This window comes from Pararge aegeria, chromosome 22, assembly GCF_905163445.1.
Source record: "Pararge aegeria chromosome 22, ilParAegt1.1, whole genome shotgun sequence".
In the NCBI taxonomy this organism is placed as follows: Eukaryota; Metazoa; Arthropoda; class Insecta; order Lepidoptera; family Nymphalidae; genus Pararge; species Pararge aegeria.
The window spans coordinates 11841002-11867836 of NC_053201.1; the positions used below are offsets into that span (position 1 = coordinate 11841002).

At 36.5% G+C, this 26835-nt stretch overlaps 1 protein-coding gene across 4 annotated transcripts in view; it reads left to right on the forward strand.

Moving 5' to 3' along the window:
• The window catches only part of LOC120633905 (dystrophin, isoforms A/C/F/G/H-like), a 752632-nt gene that overhangs the window by 156457 nt on the left and 569340 nt on the right, over positions 1-26835 (forward strand). For all 4 annotated transcript variants that reach the window (XM_039904299.1, XM_039904301.1, XM_039904300.1 and 1 more), the window contains 3 exons: positions 2388-2476; positions 8431-8529; positions 26358-26463. In XM_039904299.1, coding sequence (XP_039760233.1) covers positions 2388-2476; positions 8431-8529; positions 26358-26463 — 294 coding nt within the window. The remainder of the gene's footprint in view (positions 1-2387; positions 2477-8430; positions 8530-26357; positions 26464-26835) is intronic.

Consider the following 26835-nt stretch of genomic DNA (forward strand, 5'->3'; position numbering starts at 1 on the left):
ATACGATGCCAAAGACAGACATACATAAAAACGTCAAACTTATAACACCCTGTAGTTTTTGTGCCAGGGGTTAGAAAGCGCAGGCACGTAATAAGCTAACCTACACGAAATAAAACTTATCACGGGTAAGTTACGCGAAAGTTAAATAAGCCTTAGCCAAAGGAAACTTAGCAACGTAATTATAGAAACTACTGAGGAAAAGTAATTTTCTGTCCTCCCAACTTCACTCACTCAGTTACACACTGAAAGAGACCTGTTTGTTTAAGTGATGTCTTTTAAGAAGCTTTTATTTAGTCCCTCCCTGGCGCAGCAGTTAGCGCTGCAGTTTAAAGCTGGAAGTCTTCAGTTCGATTCCCGGCACCCCGATTTGGTAATTTATTATTTTAAATTTCTCTGGTCTGTTGGGAGGCTTGGTAACACCGACAAAGGCGTGCCGCTAAGCGATTTATGACGTCACATAGAAACTGATTAGGAGTATGGGCTAAAAATAACTGCCATACTCCTTAACAGGTAAGCTCGCTACCATCTTAGACTGCATGATCACTTACCACCGTATAATAAAAAATAAAAAATTGGTTATCTGTAAAGTTGGCTTACTGAAGATAGTTGAACGTGACAACGTCGTAAGAAAATACTGATGGAATGGTTGCATTTTTCAAAAGAAAATTTTAATTTTATTTGTTTGATAGATATTATCGTTGCTATAAACAACAGACACCACATTCACTTTTAACTGCACTTCATCCTTGCCGAAAACATGTAAATGTGTTATTGTATAGACGCTGTCCACGCAGACGCATCGCTCACTCAAGTAGGAGAGAGACAAATGTCGAACGCGGAGGCCGACTGTGCCTCTTTGTCGCTCGTTCCGCGCTCTCGCTTGCACTTCAAGCCTTGAATGGAACGCCTCAGAGCGAGGTAACGCCGCATACGTCATGTTTTTTCGTGCGTGCAGCCGGCTCCATCGAATTATAAGACGTTGTCACGACAAAAATAAAAAAAAATGGATTGATCCGGAACAGGTTACCATCTTAAACTGACTCTAGAAAAAAACAAATAGATGCATATATTTCCGCTGCAAAGTACGCTTACTGTGTTCGGTTGTTAAGGGCGTGGTTGCCGGTGTAATTACAGTCACATGAAACTTAACACCTACGTCACAGGTTGATGGACCCAGAGCGGCATTTAAAAGACATGTTCCTTGCATGCCCTGCAAAGTGCTGCCCTTTTCGCTTATCATAAAATCGCTTAAAAAATACTAGCAGTTTCCCGCGACTTCGTCTGCGTTTGATTTTGTTTTTTGATGTGACATTCAATTTAGTTGTAGTTTTAAAAAAAAATTAAAGTATTCAGTATCGCTAAGCCTAAATGAGGGGTTTGCTGCTTTCCGCTAAAGAGTTCTGTCCTCTATCTCCAACCACATTCAGACAAAGTTTGGGCAAAATTAAACACATATCTCTATATACCTCTATAGTACAAAAATAATTATTTAAATCGGTTATAATTTGTAGGAGTTGTGGTGTAAAATCGTCAAATACTTTCATACCCTCTCAAAAAGGAACCGAGCTTAATGTCGGGATAAAACTATCCTATATTACTTCTAACACTTCCAAGAATATGTGTAAAAAGTTTCATGAGGATCGGTCAAGTAGTTTTTGCGTGAAAGCGTAACGAACAAACTTATATTGGCATTTATAATATTAGTAGGGATAAGCGATTTCTTTCTAATTACTTACCTTTAACTATATACAACGTGTAAAAGAATTACGAAATAATATTGAAGGGTGCAAAGGTATATTTCATTAGGTAGCACCGTGTAAAAATATTAAATCAAAATAAGCATATTTATTTTATGATACAAACGAATTCAAAACAAGTGTTTACTTATGGCAACCCTATTGAAGATACGCGCATAGTATCTACGCTAGTTATTTATAACTAGTTATTGGTAGTTTTTATAACTTGTACTGGAGTTTTCTTCATATAATACAATCTGCATACCCTCAACGCACGCCACTGCGCGACGCGGACCTCATAAAGTGACAGGAGTCACATGATTTTAATTTTGCATGTGATGTTAGGGCTGTATCTGATTTCTTTCAGTAAAACTATGGCATTGGTTTACTCAAAACCTATTAAGTTTTCGGTTTTACAGATAAATCTCAGAGACAGTACATAATGTTCCTCTAAAGCCTATGAAGTATTATTACGATTTTTATTAACATTTTTATAAATTTAATAAACATATTGTATTAACATGTTGTAATTTTATTAACATGTTGTATACCACTTTAAAATAATTATTTATCGATTTCATTGTAATGTACCATTGATGTATTGTAATGTATCATTTATGTATTGTAATGTAGTGTATTGTATTGTTGCAGAGTGGGGCGTGCGGGTGGGGTCGCGGCGAGGCTCGTCGCTGAGCTCGCCCGCCGCACTTCTCGCGCACTTCGACACCAGCGTATTGCAGGTAAGGTGACCTTCATCACAAATTTCATCGTCACCATCATCTTTATCATCATATCCATTGATTTTATCGCAGCGCTGTTGTCCCTCTGTTATTCACAAAAGCATAGTATCCATATCAACCTATTTCCCAATTACTACGGGTCTCCAGAATGACAATGGCTCAGGCAACGGAGCGCTCGACGCGATTAACGAAGCGTTTAGTGCATGAAACAATTTTCACTAAATATAGAAAACGCCTAAATAGAATGCTTAATTGATTTATTCGAAGTCTGTATTCTGATCTGGTCATCCCACGCCACTGATACGTATAAATTATTTTAATTAATAAATATTAACAACAACTAGCTAAACTAGCCAACTAGCCCCAAAGTAAGCGTAGCTTGTGTTATGGATACTAGGATAACTAATAAACAATTTTTATGAATAATATACATAAATACTTGTAATATACTAAAATCTCGAACACAGAAAATTGTTCATCACACAAACATTTATCCAGTTGGGAATCGAACCCACAGTTTTGGATTCTGAAGGCAGGGTCACTGCCCACTGCGCTGATCGGCTGACTGACTGACTGAGAAATTTTTACCATATAAAATGAAATAAAGCTCACATTTCCATGCTCTAATTTGAATAGAGTTAGTGTTGAGTCGCCGTCATTATGAATTGCGAATGCGAAATAAAAGGTCCTTAGTACAATCAAACAAAGATATTTTCACCATCTTAATAATATACCTTTCAGTGCCTTTGGCAGACCCCCACCAAGTAAACATAAGAAATCAAGCGAGTCGCACCACAAGACCAAATGGTTTCTGGGAATCTATACATAAGGTTTATATTCATTAGTGGACGTATTGAGGTTAAGACGACAACAAAGATATAAAGTTTATTGAGAAGATTTACCGGGTTCGATGCCAGACAGGGTCTGGTGGACTTCAGGTGTAGGGTAGTTACTAACAGTGGTTAGTTACCACCATAACAGGTTAGCCCGCTACCATCTTAGACTATATTAATAGTCACCTGTGTAGGTGATTGTCTAGGGTTAACTTGTAAAGAGACAAAAAATAAAATAAAACGTAAAGAATAAGTGAAGCGGTGATAGCGCGTTGGGTAGGAGCTTTACTTCACTTCCGGGGGGCCGAGTTCGAATCCCAGCTTTTTAAGTTATGAGCATTTTAAGGAATTAAAATATCATGCTTAAACGGTGAATGAAAACATCGTGAGGAAACCTGCATGCCTGAGAGCAGTGGCGTGCATAGAGGGTATCCACAGGGTATGCAGATGATATAAAATGTAGAAAATGTCGAGTGTGAGATATATATACTTAAGGCTAGGCTTTTTATAACTCATGCAATGCCTTTCCTTAAGTTTTTTAATAATTCGTACTGGAGATTTTCTTCATTTTATAACATCTGCATACCCTGTGCATACCCTCTATGCACGCCACTGCCTGAGAGTTCTACATAAAATGATCAAAGGTGTGTGGAGTCCACCAATCCGCACTGGCCCAGCGTGATGGATTATTTACCTTAACCCCTTTTCACTGTGGGTGACCCGTAATGGGTTGATGTGATGGTGATAATGAATTAGTTAGCTTGTTGATAGCTAGCTATTAGTTTACTAGCTCGTACGGGGAAAGGCTCGCCATGCATATTTCTGCCGCTAAGCAGCATTGTTGCAAGTCTGCTTAGCAATGCTGCTGTCCCGGTCTAACGAGCATTGTCGCTGTTGTAGGGACAGAAACATGAAGCTTAACACCTACTCGTCAAATGGAAGGTCAGACGGGTTTATGTTGCAGGACGTGCTTCTTGCATACCCTGTGAAGTTTTGATCTATTTTTTCACTTACCATCAGATGGGACATCGGCTTGGTCCGTCAATTATAACAAAATAAAAAATAAAGTAGAAAAATTGGTGAAAAGCCATACCTTTGCATATCCCATTATTTTGGCTACAGGGATTTGGATGAGATGTAAAAATCAAATGGCTCCCGTACATTGGTTTACCTAACTTATATTTTCCTTACTGTCTTCTTAATAGACTTAACTTGTGATACTTTTCGTACGCAACGGCTTTGAATACAACCTGCATAACAAAGCGGTATAAATCATTTGTATACGCCACACAAAGCGGAAAGCTCCTCTAATATCTCGCACTCCATTTATTTCTTCCGCACAGTTGCGTTGCTTCGCTGCGAAAATATTTTTTCCGCCAGATTTCTGTCGAGGCATCCAAACTTGGCGACAAACAGTAAAAATACTTACAACTTACGAATATTATGAGCTAGATAAAGCTCGCGACTTCGCGTTTGTTTCGTTTTTTTTTTAAATTAGAGGACGTAATAATTCCCGGACCAAAAAATATTCTATGTACAGATATAGTAAATTTTCCAATAAAAATATTCGCCACGTGCATGTGTAAAGAAGGATTTTTTAATTAATGCCCCTAGTACTATTCTGGAATATGAAATATCTTATGTCTGTGTACAGGCAAGCTATATATGTGCCAACTTTTATCAAGATTGGTGCACTTATAAAGCTGAACATAGCTAACAAACAAACAAACATTCGCTTACATAATATAGACGCACATAAAATGAGACCAACATACCAATAAACAGACGGTACACTTTTACATTGATTAGAAGTTATGCTTCAAGAAGTAGGTACTACAATCACAAAGCATCACGCAAATTTTTCTAATTTTATCGCTCCAGACTCCCGGTCCCTCCTTAAATTAAAAAAGCAATGTAGTCCGACATTGTTCAAAGATGTAGAAGTGAAGCGTCGTTACAAATGTAATCACGGCCAATTCACTGGTTAATCTGATCTTGGAGTTGAAATAAGGCCCTTTACACATCAAACGGATGAAACGCTGCACTTTGAATAGCAAAATATATTCTCTCATACCCTAATTTAAAATTAGGGTATGGATTTTTTGTTTCCGTTTGTTTTTAGTTGTCTATTTCTTTAATTGATATACTACATTGTCATGCCCGTGACTCAATATACTTATGTCTCACTGCTAGGCAAATACTCTCATAAGATACCTTATGGTTTATAGGAGGTTTTGAGAGCTTATATCGTCCGCGCTGCTCCATGATGATTTTGAGCGTTGTTTTTTATTCAAACGGGGTTATTATCTCATGAAATTCACAGCGACAGCACGCAGTTAGAAAATTTGCACTGCCTAGCTGCTTGCCTCAAAGAGCACGTTAGGTATTCGATTTGGTTTTGATAAACTGATAGTTATATTTCGAACCCCCTCTCGTATAGTAAAATATGCCTTTACCTATCAGAAGCACTAAGCAGATATAAAAAGACACTTAACATTGGATAGGTTACAGAGGTTGCCGACGCGACGTTTAAAAACTGCCGGGATAAGAAACGCTACGTGTGTATATGCTGTTATGCAAATCAATTCAATAGTGAATTCACCGAGCACGACCTGTGCCTACATTCAATTCCTCCTTGAAGCAACGAGATTTATTCAGGAAACGTTTGAGATTTGTTCTTTTTAAGTTGAAAGCGCTTTTAAAATACGCTTCACCGTTTGTAGTCTGAAAATGGTTTCTGTACTTTAGTAACTCAATAGCTCAACGGTCTAAATCCGAATCTTTCGTATATTGTTGTAGCCACTGCACGCACAAGTTAGACTGAGTTAGAGGGACTGGGCGAATTTTAGTAATTATTAAACATGACTTAAAATCTGATCAAAAGAAGTGGTTGCCCATAACAACGGTTGGGGACGCGGACGGGTTGGTGATCACAGTAGATGCTAGTAGTAGCACGGAGAACGCTGCTGATCGTTCTTCATTATATTCCCTTAGTCGACTCGTACGACTTCCACAGGAAAAAGAAGGTTGGTGACACCTGTATGTTCTGCTTTGCCATCGCCATAAATAATTAAGAAAATCAAACATTAGCAGAACTGATTTTGGCGAAGTTTTGTATAGAGATAGTTAGCATATTATTTTTTTTCTTATGCCGCTAAACTATCGGTTACCATGGGATTATTAAAAATTCGATTAATTCACGCAAGTGAGATATTTTTTCTTACGATTTTATAGAAATCATAGTATACTGTACTATAAGAATTTTGCATCGAAGTTCGATTTCAACCCATCGCTACTCTGGATTGTGTGTTGTTTTGATGCCAAAATTCGTCTAAATGCCCCTGACAAAATAAAAAAAAATGGATAGCAGAATATGAGGCCCTAAAACAAGTGACATAAGGTCTATTTTGTTCTGATGTTCAAGATTTTCAATACGCAATAAGGACTCCACGATTGCGAGTGTGCGAAACTCATACCACGAGTACTGTTGCTACGCGGCCCGAAATACGGAATCAATATGTTTTTTATCTGAGCCACGAGCACTAGCTAACTCAACCTTCACCCTTCGAACGATCAGAATACCCCGAGCCATTTCGTTGATACGATCTACTTACACTATAACTCTGTAAACATATCTGTGAAAGAGATATGAGAAAACGTAGCGTTTGGATTTTTGATTATGTATTAACTCGAAATCACTACAAATTTTATAAATGCGAAAATGTGTCTGTTTGTTTGTATATTAACTATAGACAGCTCAGCCGTTAAATCGATTTCGATGAAAATTGGCACTAATGTAGCTGGGCTTTATGTAGATGGACATGGGGTAGTTTTTCAAATATAGCCTGACCGCTCAACTTATCTTTGTGAAATTTTCTATATAAATAGTTTCTTGGAGACTTCCAAAGCGTACATTTTATCTTGGTAAAATACAAGGCTCCTACGGAATTATAAAAAAACCCAAATGAAACAGTGTAGAATTAAAAAAAAACTAAAACAAGTATCTAAGTGAAACCCGTTCAAATCGTGTGACGTAATAAATATATAGTCTTTGAAATATCTATTTCATGGTGTCTATAACTGAAAATGAATTAAACTTAAATTTAAAAGTAGATAGTTACGTAATATTATATTGTCGAGTCACTTTCGAAACCATAACTAAAGTAGTGATACGCTATAACGGCCTGAATAAAGTATTTTTTTTATCTATTTATATCTTCCTCATCGATTAGCTATTTGATATGCCCAACTTAAGATTATTATATTATTAAAATAAGAGTAGCCCGAATACCTTAATTTTGTCAGTGCATTTTTTTTAAATATAAACGTATAAAATAATAAACGTCGCGTTTTATTGCAAATCATCACTCGTATGTTTCAATTCCGGGTGCCAGTATTGTAAATCAGTATTCGAAATGGCGATGTTACGGCCTGCGGTCCCCGATGACCGTAACCCGCGAGACCTCCCGGTCTCCCAAGGCCTCTATCACATCCCACGGCCTCTCGCGCAAAAGGGGCCTTTGAATGAATGACCACGCCATTTCCCGATATTGTTTTCGTATATTATTATTGAAAACCGATACATTTTGAGTTTTCGGATGCCTTTATTAAGGAAAATGTCTTTGGGGCGATAAGGCAAAATATAGGCTTATGTTCTTAGAATTATGATTGCACATCTAAATTCACATTCTTCTGCTTAATTTGCAACGTTCGTATTGAATTTTTATGTTGATACACTCAATCCTAAGTTATAACGGTTATTTATAAATTTTTCACGTGGAACAGTTTGCTTTCCTGGGCAAAACCCTATGTTCCACTCCTTTCAACTAAATGTATGCCAATATTAAATTTAATTGCTTGCTAAGTTAGTGCGTTAAGGTAGGAAAAATAGACAAACAAATACACAATCGCATTTATAACATTAGTGGTACGGAAAATATTAGTAAAGTTATCGGTCCAAACTTAGAGATTAGGATGAATGTAAAGTTTATTATTTTTTACAAGGCTTCAAATTTATTTAATATTTGAATAAAAAAACTGAACATTGTATAAAGAAAATAGCTTCGGGTGATCGTCTAACTATGGAAGATAGACGGCATTAGTAATTTATTTTGTTTTCAGATCCGTGACTGGTTGTCGGTGGAAGTGGATATGCTGCGAGCACAACCAGTCGCCGTCGGCGATGTCGACGAAATCCTGCAGCAGCTGGATAAGCAAAAGGTTGGTATATTTTTTGTATATAGTAATAAAAGTGACTGGCCATTCATATTGCCCATCTAATGGTAGGAGGATTATAAAAGACTTTAAACCTAACAACTCTTCGCTTTTGCATGCGCAAGAAACATGTACCGCAATGTGTCGCGATGTGTCCATTAACCTACGGAAAAGGTTTCAAACCTCATGTGCCTGTCGGATTGTTGGAGTCCACCAATCCGCACTGGGTCAGCGTGGTGGACCAAAGCCTTAACCCCTTTTCATTGTGGGAGGAGACCCGTGCCCAGCAGTGGGCCGGTAATGGGTTATATGATGATGATGATACATGAACACGTTATTGTTCTCTTTTTCTTTATTACTTTTTTCTCGTTACTTGGTTTCAATAAGTGTGACCATGCGACGCATAGAGTCCCGAGATAGAGATAAGCGGAGTCATATAACATAATTCAATCATCCAAATACCTTTGAGGAATATAATTGAGTTATCTAGAATATCGGAGGGACATAAATAACATTGTTTACATCAAAGGGATGGTAACCTCCTCCCCATGGATCGATCGTATCCATGACGTGAATTTAAATTAGGTAAAAATAGGATCTGAGATAACACGCGACAGCTCTGGGCGTTATTCTAGCTAGCGAATTTGTCCACGGTTTGAATGTTTTTTTTTAACCTCGCGAGATACATGCTCAGTACTAGGATGGCAGCGGTGTCTATGCAGCATGTCATTCAAATTCAAAATTTCTTAATGAATGTAGGTATATCGTAGGCACTTATAAAGCGTTCATACATATATCCTACTTAATATTATAAATGTGAAAGTGTGGATGTTTGTTACTCAATCACGCGAAAATGGCTGAACGGATTTGGATGAAATTTAGCATGCATGTAGCCTTTGACATGGAAAAGAATATAGGCTACCTTTTATCCCGGGAAATAAGACAGTTCCCACGGGAACAAAAAACCTTAATCCATGCGAACGAAGTCGCGGCTAGTGTTTAGATAATTGTAAGGGGATGATGTCGTTAGATCGATTTGGCTGTTACCCTTTTTTATTTGTCTTTATAGGTCCGGTTTCGCCTAGGTGCTATGTGGCAATGTCGGGCAGTTTCGAATGAATTATAATGCGTTAATTTAGTTTTATCTCGTAAGGCAGACCAGCTTTTGCATTGGTAGTGCACAGAAATATATTTGTTACGACATCTTTGAATTTCTTTACTTACCTCTGCTATATACGAGTATAACGCATATCTACTACACATAAACTTTAGTCTTAAATTCTGGACACAGGACTCATAGAAAAGGTTTTTAGACCATACATCCACCACGCTGCGTTGGTGGTATTTAACGTTTATCATATATGCAGTGCATTGTATCCAAAACATTAAAAACGCCCCGCGCACGTCTTACTTTACACCCGCGGAATATTGCTAGCTCACAATTTTTTTCACGTTTTCCCATTTTATGGTGAACGCTTAGAACATTAGAGGTAAAATAATTACTGTCAACTGCTAATGGTATGAAGATTCGAGAAACCATTCTAAAGTGGAGAATTTTTTGATGTTTCAATATTAGTCGTGTACACGGTGTCTGTATATTCTTAATTATGTGCGTTTATTATCACGTTTAAAGATTTAAACCGGGCGACAGGTACTGAGAAATCAAAACAGAAACACTGTAAATAATTAATCAAATAATTTCCAGAAGCTTCATATCTTCATTTGACATAATAGTATCCGTAAGATTCTTAACTCGGGAATGAAAACATGACTGGGCAATGCTTCGTCTGTAGTTGCAGTATTCATCTTATCATAGTGTATTGGAGAATATTGGGATGTTTTATTTACTAAAACTTGTATGTCTTGTGTTGTCTTAAAAAACAAATTTACTAAAACAGAAACAACCAAATACCTAAAAATTCCTGACTTGACCTAGGAATAAAACCCAGAATACCAAGATCCTTAGTTGACCAAGCTACCACTTCGCAAACAAGGCATTTATGCTGAATAACCAACGTTTTAACCGATAACTTTTTTTGCAAGTCTACGATGATTTTGGAATATTTAATGCGAAAATTTCGCGAAATGCGTCAAAATTATTGAATTATTTATCTTAGGGACGTGATTTGGTTAGATTCGCAAGAAATGTAAAAGTTTTAAGATTTATTTTGCCTATCTACTTTTTTAAGATATCGTGTTTCAAAATTACTTGGACTTCAGCCCAGACTGTAGGTTTGTAGCTACATTTATTTAGATATGTTAGTCGGGAGGATTCTGAGCGTTTGGAAAGGAATTTTGCCTTATGCTAAGTGGTAATTTGACATATCTTATGTATAGTTTTGTAGCTAAATGGAGATAATTTCATAGCTACTGGTAGGATATTAAAAAAAACGTTAGTCGGTAAATATGATTTCTAGCGTGATTATCACGATGTTTTCCGTTTAAATCGTATGTGGCATGAAACCTAAGTCAATCAAAAGCAAGTTTTATTTAGTTTAAAATAAATTTACCACCACTTTTTGACAATTTAAAGCCACGAATCAAACGCTTCAGAATATTATCTAACTTTGTCGCGTTTTGTTAACAAAAACTAGATAATTTTATTCAAATTGAAAAAGTTGAAATTTTATTTTAAGTATAGGTCCTCCTTTTTAATTCCAGTAACAAGAGGGCGAGGTATTATTAGTGTTTACTTATAAAGTAGGTTTTTTTTTTAAATAAACTTCTTTCCAATATTTTTTACTAATCGAGATTCCACTTCGTTTAACGTAACCCTTTCTTTGGCAAACTCTCAGGCGTATTGGCGAGTGGAGGGTCTTAAAAGAGGGAGGTCCCGGGTTCTATACCCGGCTGGGATGATTTAGAATTTAATATTTGAGAATTTTCTCTGGTTTGGTCTGGTTAGGCTGGGGCTGCAAATACAACTCGGCGGGTCTTTTAAATTCCGTGATGATAGAACAGACTATACTAGTAAAATATGAAAAGTATTTCTGCAGTGCTCTGAGCCAATAGATCATTTCTCTTAAATGTAATCCAAAATCAATGGCGGTTGGAACTAAGCTTACCGAGCCTAGTGGTTTCGTACGTATTAAATATCCTTTGTTCAAATACATTGTAATATGAACTTTATTGCCATTATGCAGAATTGCTTTCACTTTGTAAATTTAAACGTCAAACGTACTGTTGCATCCTTATGTGCTTTGGTATAAGCGTTTTAGAAAATGAGCTTTACATTTATATGGTTTCCACTAGTAGTTGCCCGCGACTTCGCCTTTATAATGCCCGTAATGTTAAACGCGCAATAGGGGATTGAAGTTCCTATGAAAGTACATTATTTTTCAAGTTATATCTATCAAAGGTGACATTGCAGGTTGAAAATAAAGATGATAAAATGCATGTATCAGAATTTATAACAAATCCGTCCTAAAGGGGTTTAAAAGAAGTAGGAAATTTAGAAAAAAAAATTTTTTAGAACTTTTTAATCTACCAGTCGGACTAATTTTTTTTTAATATCTGGCTTATTTCTCGAGGAAATCTTTAACTATTTAAAATCACGCTTGACGGGCGGGCGATGCAACGCGGTGGGTCGTATTATGAAAGTGAGATGTACGTGGATAAAGTTGATGGGAACCGCTAGTCTTCTCCATACTAATATTAGAAATGCAAAAGTGTGTCTCTTTGTTTGTCTGTTACCAATATTAGCTACTGCACTAATCTTGATGAAATTTGGCACTAATATTGCTTGCATGCTAAAGATGGATATAGGATACTTTTTATCTTTAAAAAAATCCTTAAAACGAAATTATAGCAAAATTTTGCTTGCATCCTGGAAACGGCCTAGGATACCTTTTTATAACTAGAAATGCAACGGTTCCCGGAGGATAGTAAACAAACCAAAAAAATAAAGGTATGTGTCCAATTTACAGACAAATCCTAGTATATATAAAAACACTGCTCAAACAAAGTTCCCGTAACATTTCTTCTTAGCCCATCGATGCCTGCGAGATATCATACAAAGAGTATACTGTCATAGGGACACGCTGTGGTTAGTTTTGTTACTCTGTGGACACCGCATAGGATAATTTTTGTTATCAGAAACGTGAATAAAACTCGGACCAAGTTGCGGGCAACAGCTAGTATAAATATAAAAATAACCTATTCAACCAAAATTACCGTAATTCACTTTCGTTTTAACATTTCCTCTTAACCGATCGATGCTTGCGAGAAATCATACAAAGAGTGTAGTGACACACACGTAGTGGCTAGTTTTGTTACTCTGTGGAAACAGCACACGATAATTTTTAATATGAAAAATGTAGAAAAAACTCGGACTAAGTCGCAAGCAAAACCTAGTATAAATATAAAAATAACCTACTCAACCAAAAATACCGTAATTCAGTTTTGTTTTAATATATCCTCTAAACCCATCGATACTTTCGTGATATCATGCAAAGAGTTCTCACATAGAAACACGACGGGCTAGTTTTGTTATTCTATGCAAGTAAATTATTTTCTTTATTCCGGGACGCGTGGAAATCGATACGAATTTGATGCACGCTCGACTGTCACGTGCACAAACCTACGTATTATATATACTATTTCATGACGGGGTCTAGGGCTCGGAGTTATGACACGTACATGAATTTGGCGCCATTACTTGCCACACGTACTTTGATGTTTTTTTTAATTCTTATTTGCGAGGGTTTTGCACCAACTGCATGTCTGTCTTGTACCCTAATACACAGTTAACTTATACGATTATTAATAAACAATCTAAGCAAGCTTCACACCTGTCGATGTTGGTGGCCGATTGGCGCAGTTCGCGACCCTGCTTTTTGAGTCCAAGGCCGTGGGTTCGATTCCCACAGCTGCAAAATGTTTGTCTGATGAATATGAATGTTTTTCAGTGTCTGGGTGCTTATCTGCATATTAAAAGTATTTATGTATTTTATTCATAAAACTATTCATCAGTCATCTTAGTACCCACAAGCTACGCTTACTTTGGGGCTAGTTAGAGTTGTGTGTATTGTCGTTGTATATTTATTTTTTATTTACACCTCGGTGGAATCTGGTCTTCAATATTTGAATCTGGAATATGTTCTATTCCTGTGTCAATGCAGAAGAAGATAGAAAGTACCTAACAATTTTCATCCTTTGACCTGTGAACCGTATAATATAACAGACAGAATGAAATATATAGTAATAGTAAATAGTAACTTTATTTATTTACAAAGTGTTTCACATACACATATACGAAATATCAAACATATCAATTTAAAATGCACCTATAAATTTCGAAACCAAACTTTTGAACTTGCGTCTCTGCAGCAATTACGTCTTGGATGCTTTAACAGTTAGCCACGGTTATCATACCACCAATGCCATTGACGCTGTAGGACTGATAGAAAGGAAAATAGAACCGTAGCTTAGTTAGCAAAGCATTGAGGCTGCGATTGTATGAGGCGAGGAAGGTGCAGGTTCAAAATTTCAAATCCTGCCACCGTTGTTGTAGGACTGATAGAAAGACAAATGATAATAATTTAGGCATTGGTGGTACAAGAACCGTAGCTTAGTTGGCAAAGCATTGTTGTGGCTGCGATTAGATAGGAATTATGCAGGTTCAAAACTGTCAGGCAGTTCCGAAATTTTTATGCTAATGTTAAATTTATATATTTTATTCAAAACGTTATTTGTTAGTTTATATGTGTTACAAACAAATAACCATAAGAGGCAGTTATTTGCCATCACAGACTAAGACTTCGATTTATTTATTTATGTAGATGTTGAGTAATCATTTACAAATAGCACTGGCTCAGTGGAAAATACTAACAGACGGTTTTTCCTCTGGTCGACTTTGTTTACATTTTGTTAATTAAATGTACTCGTTGGGGGAAACTGGTGGTTCTTTGCTCGTTCGCTGTTCCAGCTTTCGAATTTCTGTAGTTTTATTTCTGTAGATCGAAAAATACCTGGAGTTTTTCAAATTGGTAGAGGTAAAATATTGTTTGTTCACTTACTACTGCGTGTTTTTAAGTTATAGGAAATAGAAAATAGTCATTTTGGTGTTATCATCATCAATATTGGATAGAAGCAGGCATTACTTTGCGGAATTCCATGATATATATTATGAAAAATAAGCTTAGTTTTCTGTACTCCGCGAAAAGCCATTTCTTTTCGATATGAAATAAATATGAATAGACTACGAAAATACACAAATCGCCCTCTAACTCCAAAGTCAGCGTTTTATGGGTACCTACTCGTACTAAGATGACTGATGAATATTTTTATGAATAATATATAATAAATACTTATGATATAAAGATCAACAACCAAGCACTGAAAAACATTCTCATCACACAAACATTTACCAGTTGTGTGAATCGAACCGACATCCTTAGACTCATAAAGCAGGGTCGCTGTGCTGCGACTGACACACTGCGCCAATCGGCCGTCAAATATTTCTCAAAGGTTTCTAAAAGTATATTATCAAGTTCAGCGCAGTAATGAGATGGAAAATAAACCAAGTATATAGTTTAATCTAATATCAATGATGCTTTATAAAATGGTCGCTAACTATGGGTTTTATAAGAAAGCTCATAGTTACTCATAGTTCTGCTGGGAGTATCCCTACGTAAGTAATAATAATCAGTTATGAGATCCGTAGATTATCTAGAATTCTCGATAGAGCTGATCGAGTTGGGATAGAGGTAATGGACAGGATACATGGCTGTGAAGACTGTCTGTGGTCACGGGTCCAGAGGTTCTTTGAATGGCGACCTCGCATCAGATAACGCAGCTTTAGTAGACTCTTTTTACTAGGGGATCAGACGACATCAGTAGTTTGATCGAGTCGTCAAACAATACCGTGAAATGTGGAAATCCCCATATTGACGTCCAGCAATGGAAGTCGATTGGTTGTTGAAACGATAGTAGTTTCTTATTCCATTTTCAAAATTTGTAAAATAATATTACTAAGACATAACATATTGTACAGGTAGCTTTTGTTAAGATTTTGCAGGCCCTTGTTTGCACCAACTTAATTATATCTTATGCCTTTTCTTGTATCTGTTTACACGTTTGCGCTTTTCTACGTCGGATACTTTTTATCGGCTATGCTGCACTCGTGGCTGCAAAGCGGTAAAAAGCTCCGAGCGCAATGTTTTTTTAAACTACCTTCCTTCGTTTAAGAACGAGGTCTTATACTGTTGTTAATAAATATTATATCGTATGCAGCCTTTCAGTTTAAACTGTTACTTTCGAGACATTTGTAAATGAACTGAGCTAGAACCGTTGGGATTCGCCTTATATAAAGCCATGATATTTACAAGTACGCATGCGCCAAGTTTAGAGATGGCGAAAGTCGATACATTCGGAATTAAATAGTACAGAATAGGATCAGTTTGTAATGTTGTTTTCGAAGTAGATTTTTTATTTTCACCTTATTTATGAAAATGCGGAACCATTGGCCATAATTAAGAAAGCATGGAAAAGAAAGATCAATGAGCGATTTTAAGCACTAGGTCATAAAGGTAGATTTTTTGAATCCAAAAGAAAGATTAGTCAGTGGCTAGGAGCAGAATTGGTTGACTTGACTAAGCTCGGCCTCGTGCCTATTATTCTCAGAATTTTGATGTCTCATTGGCAGGTACGCGTTAAAGTTAGAAGGTACATGACAATAAATATTACGGCTCCTATACTGTCCTTGCTAATATTATAAACGCGATAGTGTGTTTGTTTGTTTTCCTTTTCTTCACGCCCTAATCTACACATACGCGCTAAGCACCTAATCAACTTGCTCTATGGCATAGTGTTAGACAGTCTTGGATAGAGTAACATAGGCTACTTTTAATCCCAGGAAGCCTAACGTTTCCCTCGGGATTTATAGAAAACCGTAATAAACGCGGACGAAAACCGTGGGCCATAGCTAGTAAGTTAATATTGATGCAACGAGTCAGAACAGAATAAAACAGAAATTAATATTATTATGCAAACTGTTATTATTTTGTAATAGGACGGATACTATCACAAAATAATAACATTTTGTATATCTAATTGACGTCATTCAATATTTTGTTATAAATTGAATACGACTAAAACGGCGAGTATAGCTTATTATTAACATTTGGTTCTGATTCTGGATTATTAAGTTTATGTCTTGTGTAGCTAATATTTTTATCATACGACAGTTATTTTTATTAAATGATCATGATAAACGTGATTCTGTTTTATTTTATTACTTCAAATCATCGACTGTCGATTTTTCTTAAAATGTATCGACAGAACACTTGCCGTCACTAAAGTTCCGCGCATGCGCTATAAAGCTAGTGGTGCGAGCGTGGCGGGGGTGGTTGCTAGGCAACCGCCTCGCCGGCTAGCTACGATACTATTTCTGAACGTAACTCGTAAAATGAGTTCATACTCTAGCAGTTGGGCCATGGCCATCAAATTGGTCGAACGTGTCCGGTTATGCCATCGCTCTTATTTATTACATGGATTTAATATAGATTTATCATTATTAATATTACACTGCTGGCCACAGGCTTCCTCTTTTATAGAATTGGGGGCCTTTAGAGCTTAGAACCATCATACTGCTTTAATGCGGGTTGATGGATTTCTTAGTTGTCGGTGAACATAAATGGGATCGAACGAACCAGTATTTTACAATTCTTGGTAGGTATGACCCGGAATCGGTCATAGCCCAGTGGGTAGGACTTCGACTTCGACTTGGGAATTCGAATCCGAGGTCCGCCCTCTAACTTTTCTAAGTGTGCGTTTTAAACTTTGAAAAATATCACTTGCTTCACAACTGAGGGGTTTCCAATGTTCTCAAAGTTTGAAGTCCACTAATCCGCACTGGGCCAGCATGGTGGACTACGGCCTTAACCCCTTTTCATTGTTGGAGGAAACCTGATGATGATGATGATGATGAAGTAAATAATTCATAAGTCAATCATCAGTTATCTTAGTACCCATAACATAAGCTACGCTCACTTAAGGGCAAGATGGCGTTATCTTATATCTTTAAACGAGCAATTCTTGTATCTATATAATTGGAATCTCGGAATCGGCACCAACGTTTTTTATGACATTTAGTATACAGGGGGTTTCGGGGGCGATAAATCTATCTAGCTAGGATTCATTTATATTGGAATCTCGGGCAAAAACTGCAAAAAATAATCTTTTTGAGAGATTCTGATGCGTGCGATGCGTGAACGGTAAACATAACGCCAAACGTGTAAGTATATTGGACTTGTAAAGTTCTATAAAACAGTCCGCGACAACATACGAATATTTTTTTAAGTCTGCTCATTCGCGGACTAAGTCGCGCGAGTTCGCTAGTGTGTATTGACGTGATATATTTTTTTTTTATCTTTTGTCATTGCGGGTAAAACCACAGGAAACGGCTAGTAGTTTATAAATGTAAATATTTAAAATCAAAAACTGTAAAACGCCGAGCTCCAATTAAGTGTAGTGAGGTTTCGTTAAACCAGTTTGTGTGTAATATGATTCTGTTGCACTCATTAATTCGATGCACTCGTAAACATCGTGAAGCATTTAATTTATATATTCAACGTAAAAGAGTGTTTAAATATTTCATTTTAATATTAAATTACAGCGGCGTAGCAATTTAAGCTATAAGGGTAACCAATTTGAGTGAAATGTTATATATTCATTAATTACCTTTATTATCAACTAGCGGACCCGCGTGACTTCGTTTGCGTATGAGTCAATCGAGAAGATAGAATAGATCTGACGCTAACATCATAATCATCGTAGCTACCTATGTACCTACTATTATTTTACGTGGTATACTGAGTTAGTAAGTTGTCATTATTTTAGTTGATACATACATACATACATCCATCCTCACAAACGTTCGCATTTATAATATTAGTAGGATGGTACGCATGCATTCGATCGATGTCCCATATGACTTGCGACTTGCTGTTATTTGCGAAGAGTTATGTCCTTTATCTCCGACAATATTTGTCAGATTTTCATAAAAATTAGACAATACATGCTTGATAGTATAGAATTTCAAATAAAAAAATTTCATCCCATTTCCCGGAGGAAACTTGTTGTTTATCGAGATACAAAGTTTCCTATATGTTGACCCGGAATATCAGCTACAAATATACCGAATTTTATTTAAATCCGTTCAGTAGTTTTGACGTGATGCCCGGACACACAGACAGACAGACAGACAAAAATTAAATAAAAATCTGTTTAGGACTGACTCAGTATCGATTATAAAGCATCCCCCGGTAAAAATTTTCAAAATATATTTAATGTACAGAAATCTTCCAGTTACAGTTTTATTATAAGTATAGATTGTGGCAGTGTTTTATATTTATAACTCAAGTGGCTCTCATGTGTATATACATAACATAACATAACTCAATAACTTATGCCTCCGCTCGCATTAGTTCGAATTTAAGTGGTAGATAGTTCTTAGATGCAATGACGAAAACAATTTGTGGTGATGAAAAAAAATATAGTCCACAAATCCTCATTGGGCCAGCGGCCATATTTCACTTTAGTTTGATTTAACTTTGCTGCAGGTAAAAACCCTTGCTTTCTGGAGACGAGCGTAGGCCCCTTGGCCAAAATTTCATAACCTAACGGGATATCAGAAATTTTACGCAAACGGAGCTGCCGGTATCCGCTTATCATTTACATAAAAAAAAACCTCAATAATTACCCCATCGTAGTTCAGGAATATCATCTTCATCATCACTCCTCTCATAAGAAGAAGAAGATCCGTAGAAGACTCTCATAAGAAGATTCAGAGTAAAGAAGATCCATAGAAGAACTAGAGTTACCGAAATACCTCGGCGAGTTGCGAAGCAGTGGTACTGGGCGGGCACATAGCTCGGAGAACCGATTCAAGTATATTATTATATCATCCCATTTACCTGCCAACTACAGAGGGTCACACAAAGAGGGTCTCCTCTCACATTCAGAAGAGGTTAAGGCCGTACGTCCACCACGCTGGCCCAGTGCGCATTGGTGGACCCCACACACCTTTCAGAACATTATGAAAAACTCTCAGGCATGCAGGTTTCCTCACGATGATTTCCTTCGCCGTTTAAAGCAAGCGATATTAAAATAACTCAAATTTATAACGCACATAACTCCGAAAAGCCAGTGGTTCGTGCCGGGGCTCGAACTCGGTCCCCGAAAGTGAAGTCGAAGTCGTAACCACTAGGCCATCACCGCTTCATTCATACATGTATAAATCGCATATTAAATAAAATTCTCCCCGTAGTATTGCATTCCACTTACTGATTAACGTTTATATAAAGTGCTATATTAATGAGTGCAAATGAATTTATAGTGCGTAATGCAAATTGATTTAACGATATTCGGCTCCGCGAAATTGGCACGCTTAACGGTTCGTTTCCGAGCCGTCAAATATTTCGTACTTTCATAGTGTAATGTCGTATGGGATCTTGTTATGGGGCAGAGCTGCTGATATAGAAACTATATTTATAATACAGAAAAGAGCTGTGCGATCGATATATAAACTTAGATCACGCGAATCCCTTCGTACCAAATTTAAAGAAATAGGTATACTTACAGTAGCCTCGCAATATATTTGTAATAATATTATCTTTATTAAACAAAACATAAGTAATTATAAACAAAAAGTCGATATAAACAGTCGACTAACTAGAAACGGACATAAATTAGTGATATCTGCATATCGTCTGAGAAAAGTACAGAAATCATTTGTGGGGATGGGTATATGCTTTTATAACATGATACCGAAGGTAATATTAGATCTACCTTTACCTAAGTTTAAACAATATATTAAAACACATTTAATAAATCGTGGTTACTACACGATTGATGAATTCCTAAACGACAAGGCTGCTTGGAAGCAGGCCACTCCGCTCCCATCTCTCACAAAACAGAAAAAATCTAAAGATTGTTAAACTTTAAAATGATGTTGGAAAAGAGCAATCTGCTGAGTTTCTTGCCGGCTCTTCTCAGTGGAATCTGCTTCCGAACCGTTGGTAGAGTCACTACAAACAGACTTGACGTTTCATAAGTGCTTATTAACTAGGCCTACTTGAAATAAATGAATTTTGAATTTTTTTTGAATTTTAAAATGATTAATTATTGATGATTACATCATCATCACGTCAACCCTTTACCGGTCCACTACAGAGCACGGCTCTCCTCCCACAATGAGAAGGGGTTAAGGCCGTAGTCCGGATGCCCACGCTGGCCCAGTGCGGATTGGTGGACTCCACACATATTTGAGAACGTTATGGAGATATCTCAGGCATGCAGGTTTCCTTACGATGTTTTCCTTCGCCTTCTAAAGGATGTGATATTTAAATTACTCAAATTTAAAACGCACATAACTCTGAAAAGCCAGTCATGCGTGCCGGTGCTCGTACTCGTTCTCCACGAAAGTCATATATTTATATATATTTATATCTGTTATATCTGTATATGTGAATAGTGTTGTGGATTACATATTAACCCTAGTTTTTTTTCGTTTAGATTTAAGAGCTATTGTTAAAATATGTAATTGTTTTCTGTCCCAACTAAATTAAAAAAAAAAAATGATATCTCCACAACCAATATCACCATAATACAACAATACAACCATTCGCTCAATATTAAATAACAAATTTCAAAGAACTAGCACACAATTATTTTAACCGGAGATTCAAATTAAACTCAGGGGTAAGAATAACGTTCGGGAATTCGGGGAAAAGGAGTCCAGTAAATAATTTTACCTCGAATGGGTCTCGGATTGAATAAATGAGTTTTTGCCAACTATGTAGTAATGCCGGAAAAATCCTTAAGGGCTCCAGACGATTGTTTGCGTTCCTTCATTTTGTTTTTACAACTTCATTAATACGTAATTTCACCTTGCGTCAATATTATAATTGAACCAGCTCGAGGCTCCTCTACATGAATGCGCAAGAAAGGCAACCGTTACAGAAGAGTGGCGAAGGATTGTAAAGCGAGCCAAAACACCCAGATGACGACCACGACCAGTCCGTCAAGACTGTAACGACTAAGAAGAAGCTCAGCTTAGCCTAGTCGTCTTCGACTTATCTTTCGGGGTGCCGAGTTTGAATGCCAGCACGCTCTAAGTTTCAATATGTTTTCAAAGACGTGTGGAGTCCACCAATCCGCACTGGGACAGCATGGTGAACTAACCTTAACCCCTTCTCATTGTGGGAGGAGACTCGTGCCCTATAGTGAGCAAGGTGGTTTGATATGATAATTTTAAATGAATTAGCGGACCCTCGCGACTTCGTCCGCGTATGAGTCAATCGAGAAGATAGAATAGATCTGATGCTAACATCATAAACATCGTGGCTACCTATGTACCTACTATTATTTTACGTGGTATACTGAGTTAGTAAGTTGTCATTATTATATTTGATACATACATTCATCCTCACAAACTTTCGCATTTATAATATTAGTAGGACGCATGCATTCGATCGTTGTCCCTTATGCCATGCGACTTGCTGTTATTTGCGAAGAGTCATAACCTTTATCTCCGACAATATTTATCAGATCTTCATGAAAATTAGACAATACATGCTTGATAGTATACAATTTCAAATAAAAAAAGCATTATTAAAATCGGTTCAAATTTAACGGAGCTATGAAGCCAAATTGATAAAAAAATTCCCGGAGGAAACTTATTGTTTATCGGGATAAAGGTATCTTTTATGTTGACCCAGAACATCAGCTATTACTATAGCAAATTTTATTTAAATCCGTTCAGTAGTTTTCACGTGATGCCCGGACAGACAGACATAAATTAAATAAAAATCTGTTTTGGACTCAGTATCGATTATAAAGTATCCCCTGGTCAAAATTTTCAAAATATATTAAATCTTCCAGTTATAGTTTTATTATAAGTATAGATAAGACATGATTTTTGCTACAAACTCACTCTTTTAGCGTTTATATTTATTTACCAGGCTAATAAGAAGGATATTATGGCTCTCTGGAACGAGCTTTTTCTATTTCAAAGGGTTCCTACGAGATTAAAGCATTCTGTTATGTAAAAATATATTAAAATCGACAGGGTAATGCTGCGGCCTTGAGATCGACAAAATATTCTTACAATATAATTCCCTGTACGACAGTAAATATCGTTTTTATTTTAAAACAAATAAATTAGTATTTACGTACTACGTAACAATACCGGCAAATCTACAAAGCTTCCCAAGCAAAGTATATATTAAATTTTAAATATTAGAATAAAACATTCTATATTTTAACAATATAGTATTGAAATCTAATGAAGAGTAAAGTATAACATCCGACTGAACCTCGAATTAATGGAATCGATTGAATAAGTATTTACGTACCACTCAACAATACCGGTCAAACCTTCAAAGCTTCCAAAGCGGGTATATATTAATTTTGAATATTAGAATAAAGCATTCTATATTTAAACAATAAAGTCTACACTATTTAAATTTATTCATTGTATTGAAATCTAATGAAGAGTAAAGTCAATTATGCGACTTATGTACAATTGCAACAAGTGCAATTATGTACCACTCAACAATACCGGTCAAATCTTCAAAGCTTCCTGGGCGGGTGTTTATTTCTTCTTTTATTTATCTGAAAGCTTTGATGCTTTTATCCTACTATCCCACTAAAATTATAAATGTTAAAGTTTGTATAAATGGATGGATGGATGTTTGTTACTCGCGAGAACTACTGAACCAGTTTGACAAAATTTTGGAATGGAGGTTGATTGTACCCTGGATTAATACATAGGCTGTTTTTTATCCTGGGAATCTGTACGGTTCCCGCTGGATTCTTTATTTCCCGGGGCCTGTCTTCATACTTGGTTGGCCTGGACCGTCCGTCGTACTTGATTATCCCGCTGGATTCATGTAAAACTAAAAAATCGCGTACTCAGCCGCGGGCAACAGCTGGTGTTGAATATTATAATGAAACTATATATTCTAAAAATAAAGTCTTATAATGAAGAGTAAAATAAATTATGCGATTGAACCTCGAATTAATAGAATCGATTGAATAAGTATTTGTTTACTACTAGCGTACCCAGCCCGCTTCGCCGGGCTAGATTTTGATTTATTTTAGTTAAACAATAAACTTACATCATTAAATTTTTAATTTAAGTCTCATAATATATTAAATTATTTATTTCTCTCCTTATTCATTATCTTCTATTCTCTTCTCGAGCGGGTGAAGATCATTATCTCCATGTATACCCAACAATAGAATATCATCATAGTAAATAAAAGCTGTATTTGACAGTTCAAAAATAGGAGTACTCCGATCGTCACCAAACTTTAAAGGATTACTCGCCAGGTCAATCCGGAGATTCCCTGAAAGTTTCATTGAAATCGGTCCAGCCTTTTCGGAGCCTATACGGAACATACCCACACACTTTCTCTTTTATATATATAGCTAGAAGAAAGATAGATGGACGTTACCGATACGTACAATACCGGTCAAACCTTCAAGGCGGGTGATTCCCAGGCGGGTGTTTACTCTTTCATTAATTTCTTTGATAGCTCTGAGTAGACCATTGCGCATCCTGTTTCTTTTAATAACGCTTAGGACACGAATTTCTTATCTTTGCCAGATCATGCTTGGCTACGGTCAAATCTAATGATAAATAATTAGGAATGTTTAGAGAAAAGTGCAGAATACATAAATAAATCACTTTATTTTATTACAATGAACTAGGAATTTTTAGTTGTAACCTTTTGTAACAGAGCTCGTCCTGGGAAATACTATCGTCGTGCTTATTTTTGCCGCTAAGCAACATTGTTGCAGTACTGTGTTTCGATCTGAAGGGTTGCCGATGTAATTACAGGCTTAACACCTACGGCTAAAACTGATGAACACAGAGCAGTATGCAGTAGTAACGTTTTAAATCAATGGCGGCATGTTACAGGACACAGTCCTTGCATGCCCTGTGGCCAAGTCTGCTAATACAATTGTGTATCAGTCGTCTAACAGTGACTTCATAATTGTCAGTTTTGGCTAGTTTGCTAGTGTACTAACATAATTGTGTCATTATGATTTTCCGATGGCGGACCACTGACACGACATTGAAACATTTGCTAGTCTCGTGCACCTGTTTATAGGCGATGGTTTTCCAGTTGCCGTCTGGTGAGCCATCTGCTTGGTCTGTCAATAAGGATTATTTAAATTCAAGCGTTGTTTTGTAATCTAATGAGTAAAGTGGAGTTATTATGTATTAAACTTGGAATTTATCGGATCTATTTTTTTAAGTACTAGCTTTTGCCTGCGACATCGCTCACGTTAAGTTAAATTTTTGATTTGATAAATTTTAACTGCAACGGTTTAATAAAAGTCAACTGCTATTAGAAAAATATGAACGTAAATTACTTAAAAAATTAGAAACTTTCAAATTTTTATCTCCTATTTGATGCCTTTGGAGTTGAGAATTTTAAAAATTTGTGAAACATGTATTTCATTATTTTTAATCGAAAACCTAAAATCAAAGTTTCATGGATGTAACTTGAAAAAAATTTATAAATAAAGCATTTAATAGAATCTTTCATCCCCCATTTAACCCTCTTAGGGTAGGAATTTTCAAAAATCCTTTCTTAGCGGATGCCTACATTGTAATAACTATCTGTGTGCAAAATTTCAGCCCGATCCGTCAAGTGGTTAGAGCTGTGCGTTGATAGATCAGTCATTCAGTCAGTCACATTATATATATATATATATATAGATTTATGGTGAGTGCCGAACAAACATTTAAAGCTTCCAAGGTGGGCGGTTACTCTCCTTTCCTTTATTACCCTGCAAGGTACGAGTAAACCATTGCACGGAAGGTTTCTTTTAATAACGCTCAGGGCACGAGTTTCTTATCTTTGACAGGTCATGCTTGGGTACGGTCTAGTTTGATAAATGATGATAAATGTATGAGGGAACTTGCTAAAATTAAATATAATAGTACACTCCTATGTTAAATAATAAATTTAATTACTTCATAGGGTGCAATGTTAGTTATTGCGAGCACTTCAAAGTCAAAGTCAAAAAAATCTTTATGCAAGTAGTCCCACTTCATTTTGACGACCTCCCTGGTGCAACGGTGAGCGCTGTGGAATTAAGTAGGAGGTCTCGGGTTCGATTCCCGGCAATTTGGGAACATAATTTCTGGATTTTCTCCGGTCTGGTCTGGTGGGAGGTTTTGGCCGTGGCTAGTTACCACCCTACCGGCAAAGACGTGCCGCTAAGTGATTTAGTGTTCCAGTGCGATGTCGTGTGGAAACCGGTTAGGGGGTATGACTACCATCAACTAACAGGTTAACCCAATGCCATCATACACTGCATCATCACTTACCAACAACTTTAAGTTAAGGCTAACTTGTAATGGAATAAAAAGAATTGTTTTTCTTTAACGTGATATTTTGCCTTTGGATATATGATTGATGGAAGATGAGAGCGGTTTGGAAATTATGTAACGTCTAGTCTATTATTAAAAAAAAAGACAGCGCTAACCACTGTACCGGGGTTAATAGTTTTACATACAGCTACAATTACATTAACTAACGTGCTAAAATTAAATATACGAGTACACTCCACATGTTAAATGATCAATTAATTACTTCATATAATGTTAGTTAATGCGAGCATTTCATATTTTGCTTTGACGTGATATTTTGTCTTTCGATATATGATTGATGGAAGAGCGGTTTGGAAATTCCGTATGACTTTTGCTTAGGATCACTGAAAGCAGAATAATATTGTAAATTCTAAATATTATAAGAATATGAATAGCTTTGTTTTTGTAAAGAGAGATACTTTAACAGGTTTATTTTTTCCAGGGTGTTCTCAGAGAGCTGGAGCAAAAGAAACCACAGCTGGACGAGTTGCTTCACACGGCTGAGAGTCTTAAGGGCACCGAGAATCGACAACAGCTGCACGGCAAAGGTAAGTCAACAAAATATATATATTTTTTTGTAATTTTGATTAGTGTATTTACCTATTTCTTGGAGGAATTATCAACTTTAAAAAAAGCAATGTGTCATCTCTTGTTTCAAACATGCCTCATTGTAATATGGACCTTTGAAATAGTAGATCGAAACTGCAACGTTTCCTAATAGATGACGCTACAGCCGACGCATTTATAAATAAACTAAACTAAAAGGTAGAAATTAGTTTGGTATTTTTTTTTGAACTATTAATTTTTTATACAATAGTACGTAATGATTTACTTAAAACGATGAAGTAATGTATTTAAATTGTGCGTATAGGCATTACTTTTCGAGTTAAGATTTTCCGTGACCGAGTTTGAAGTCGAAG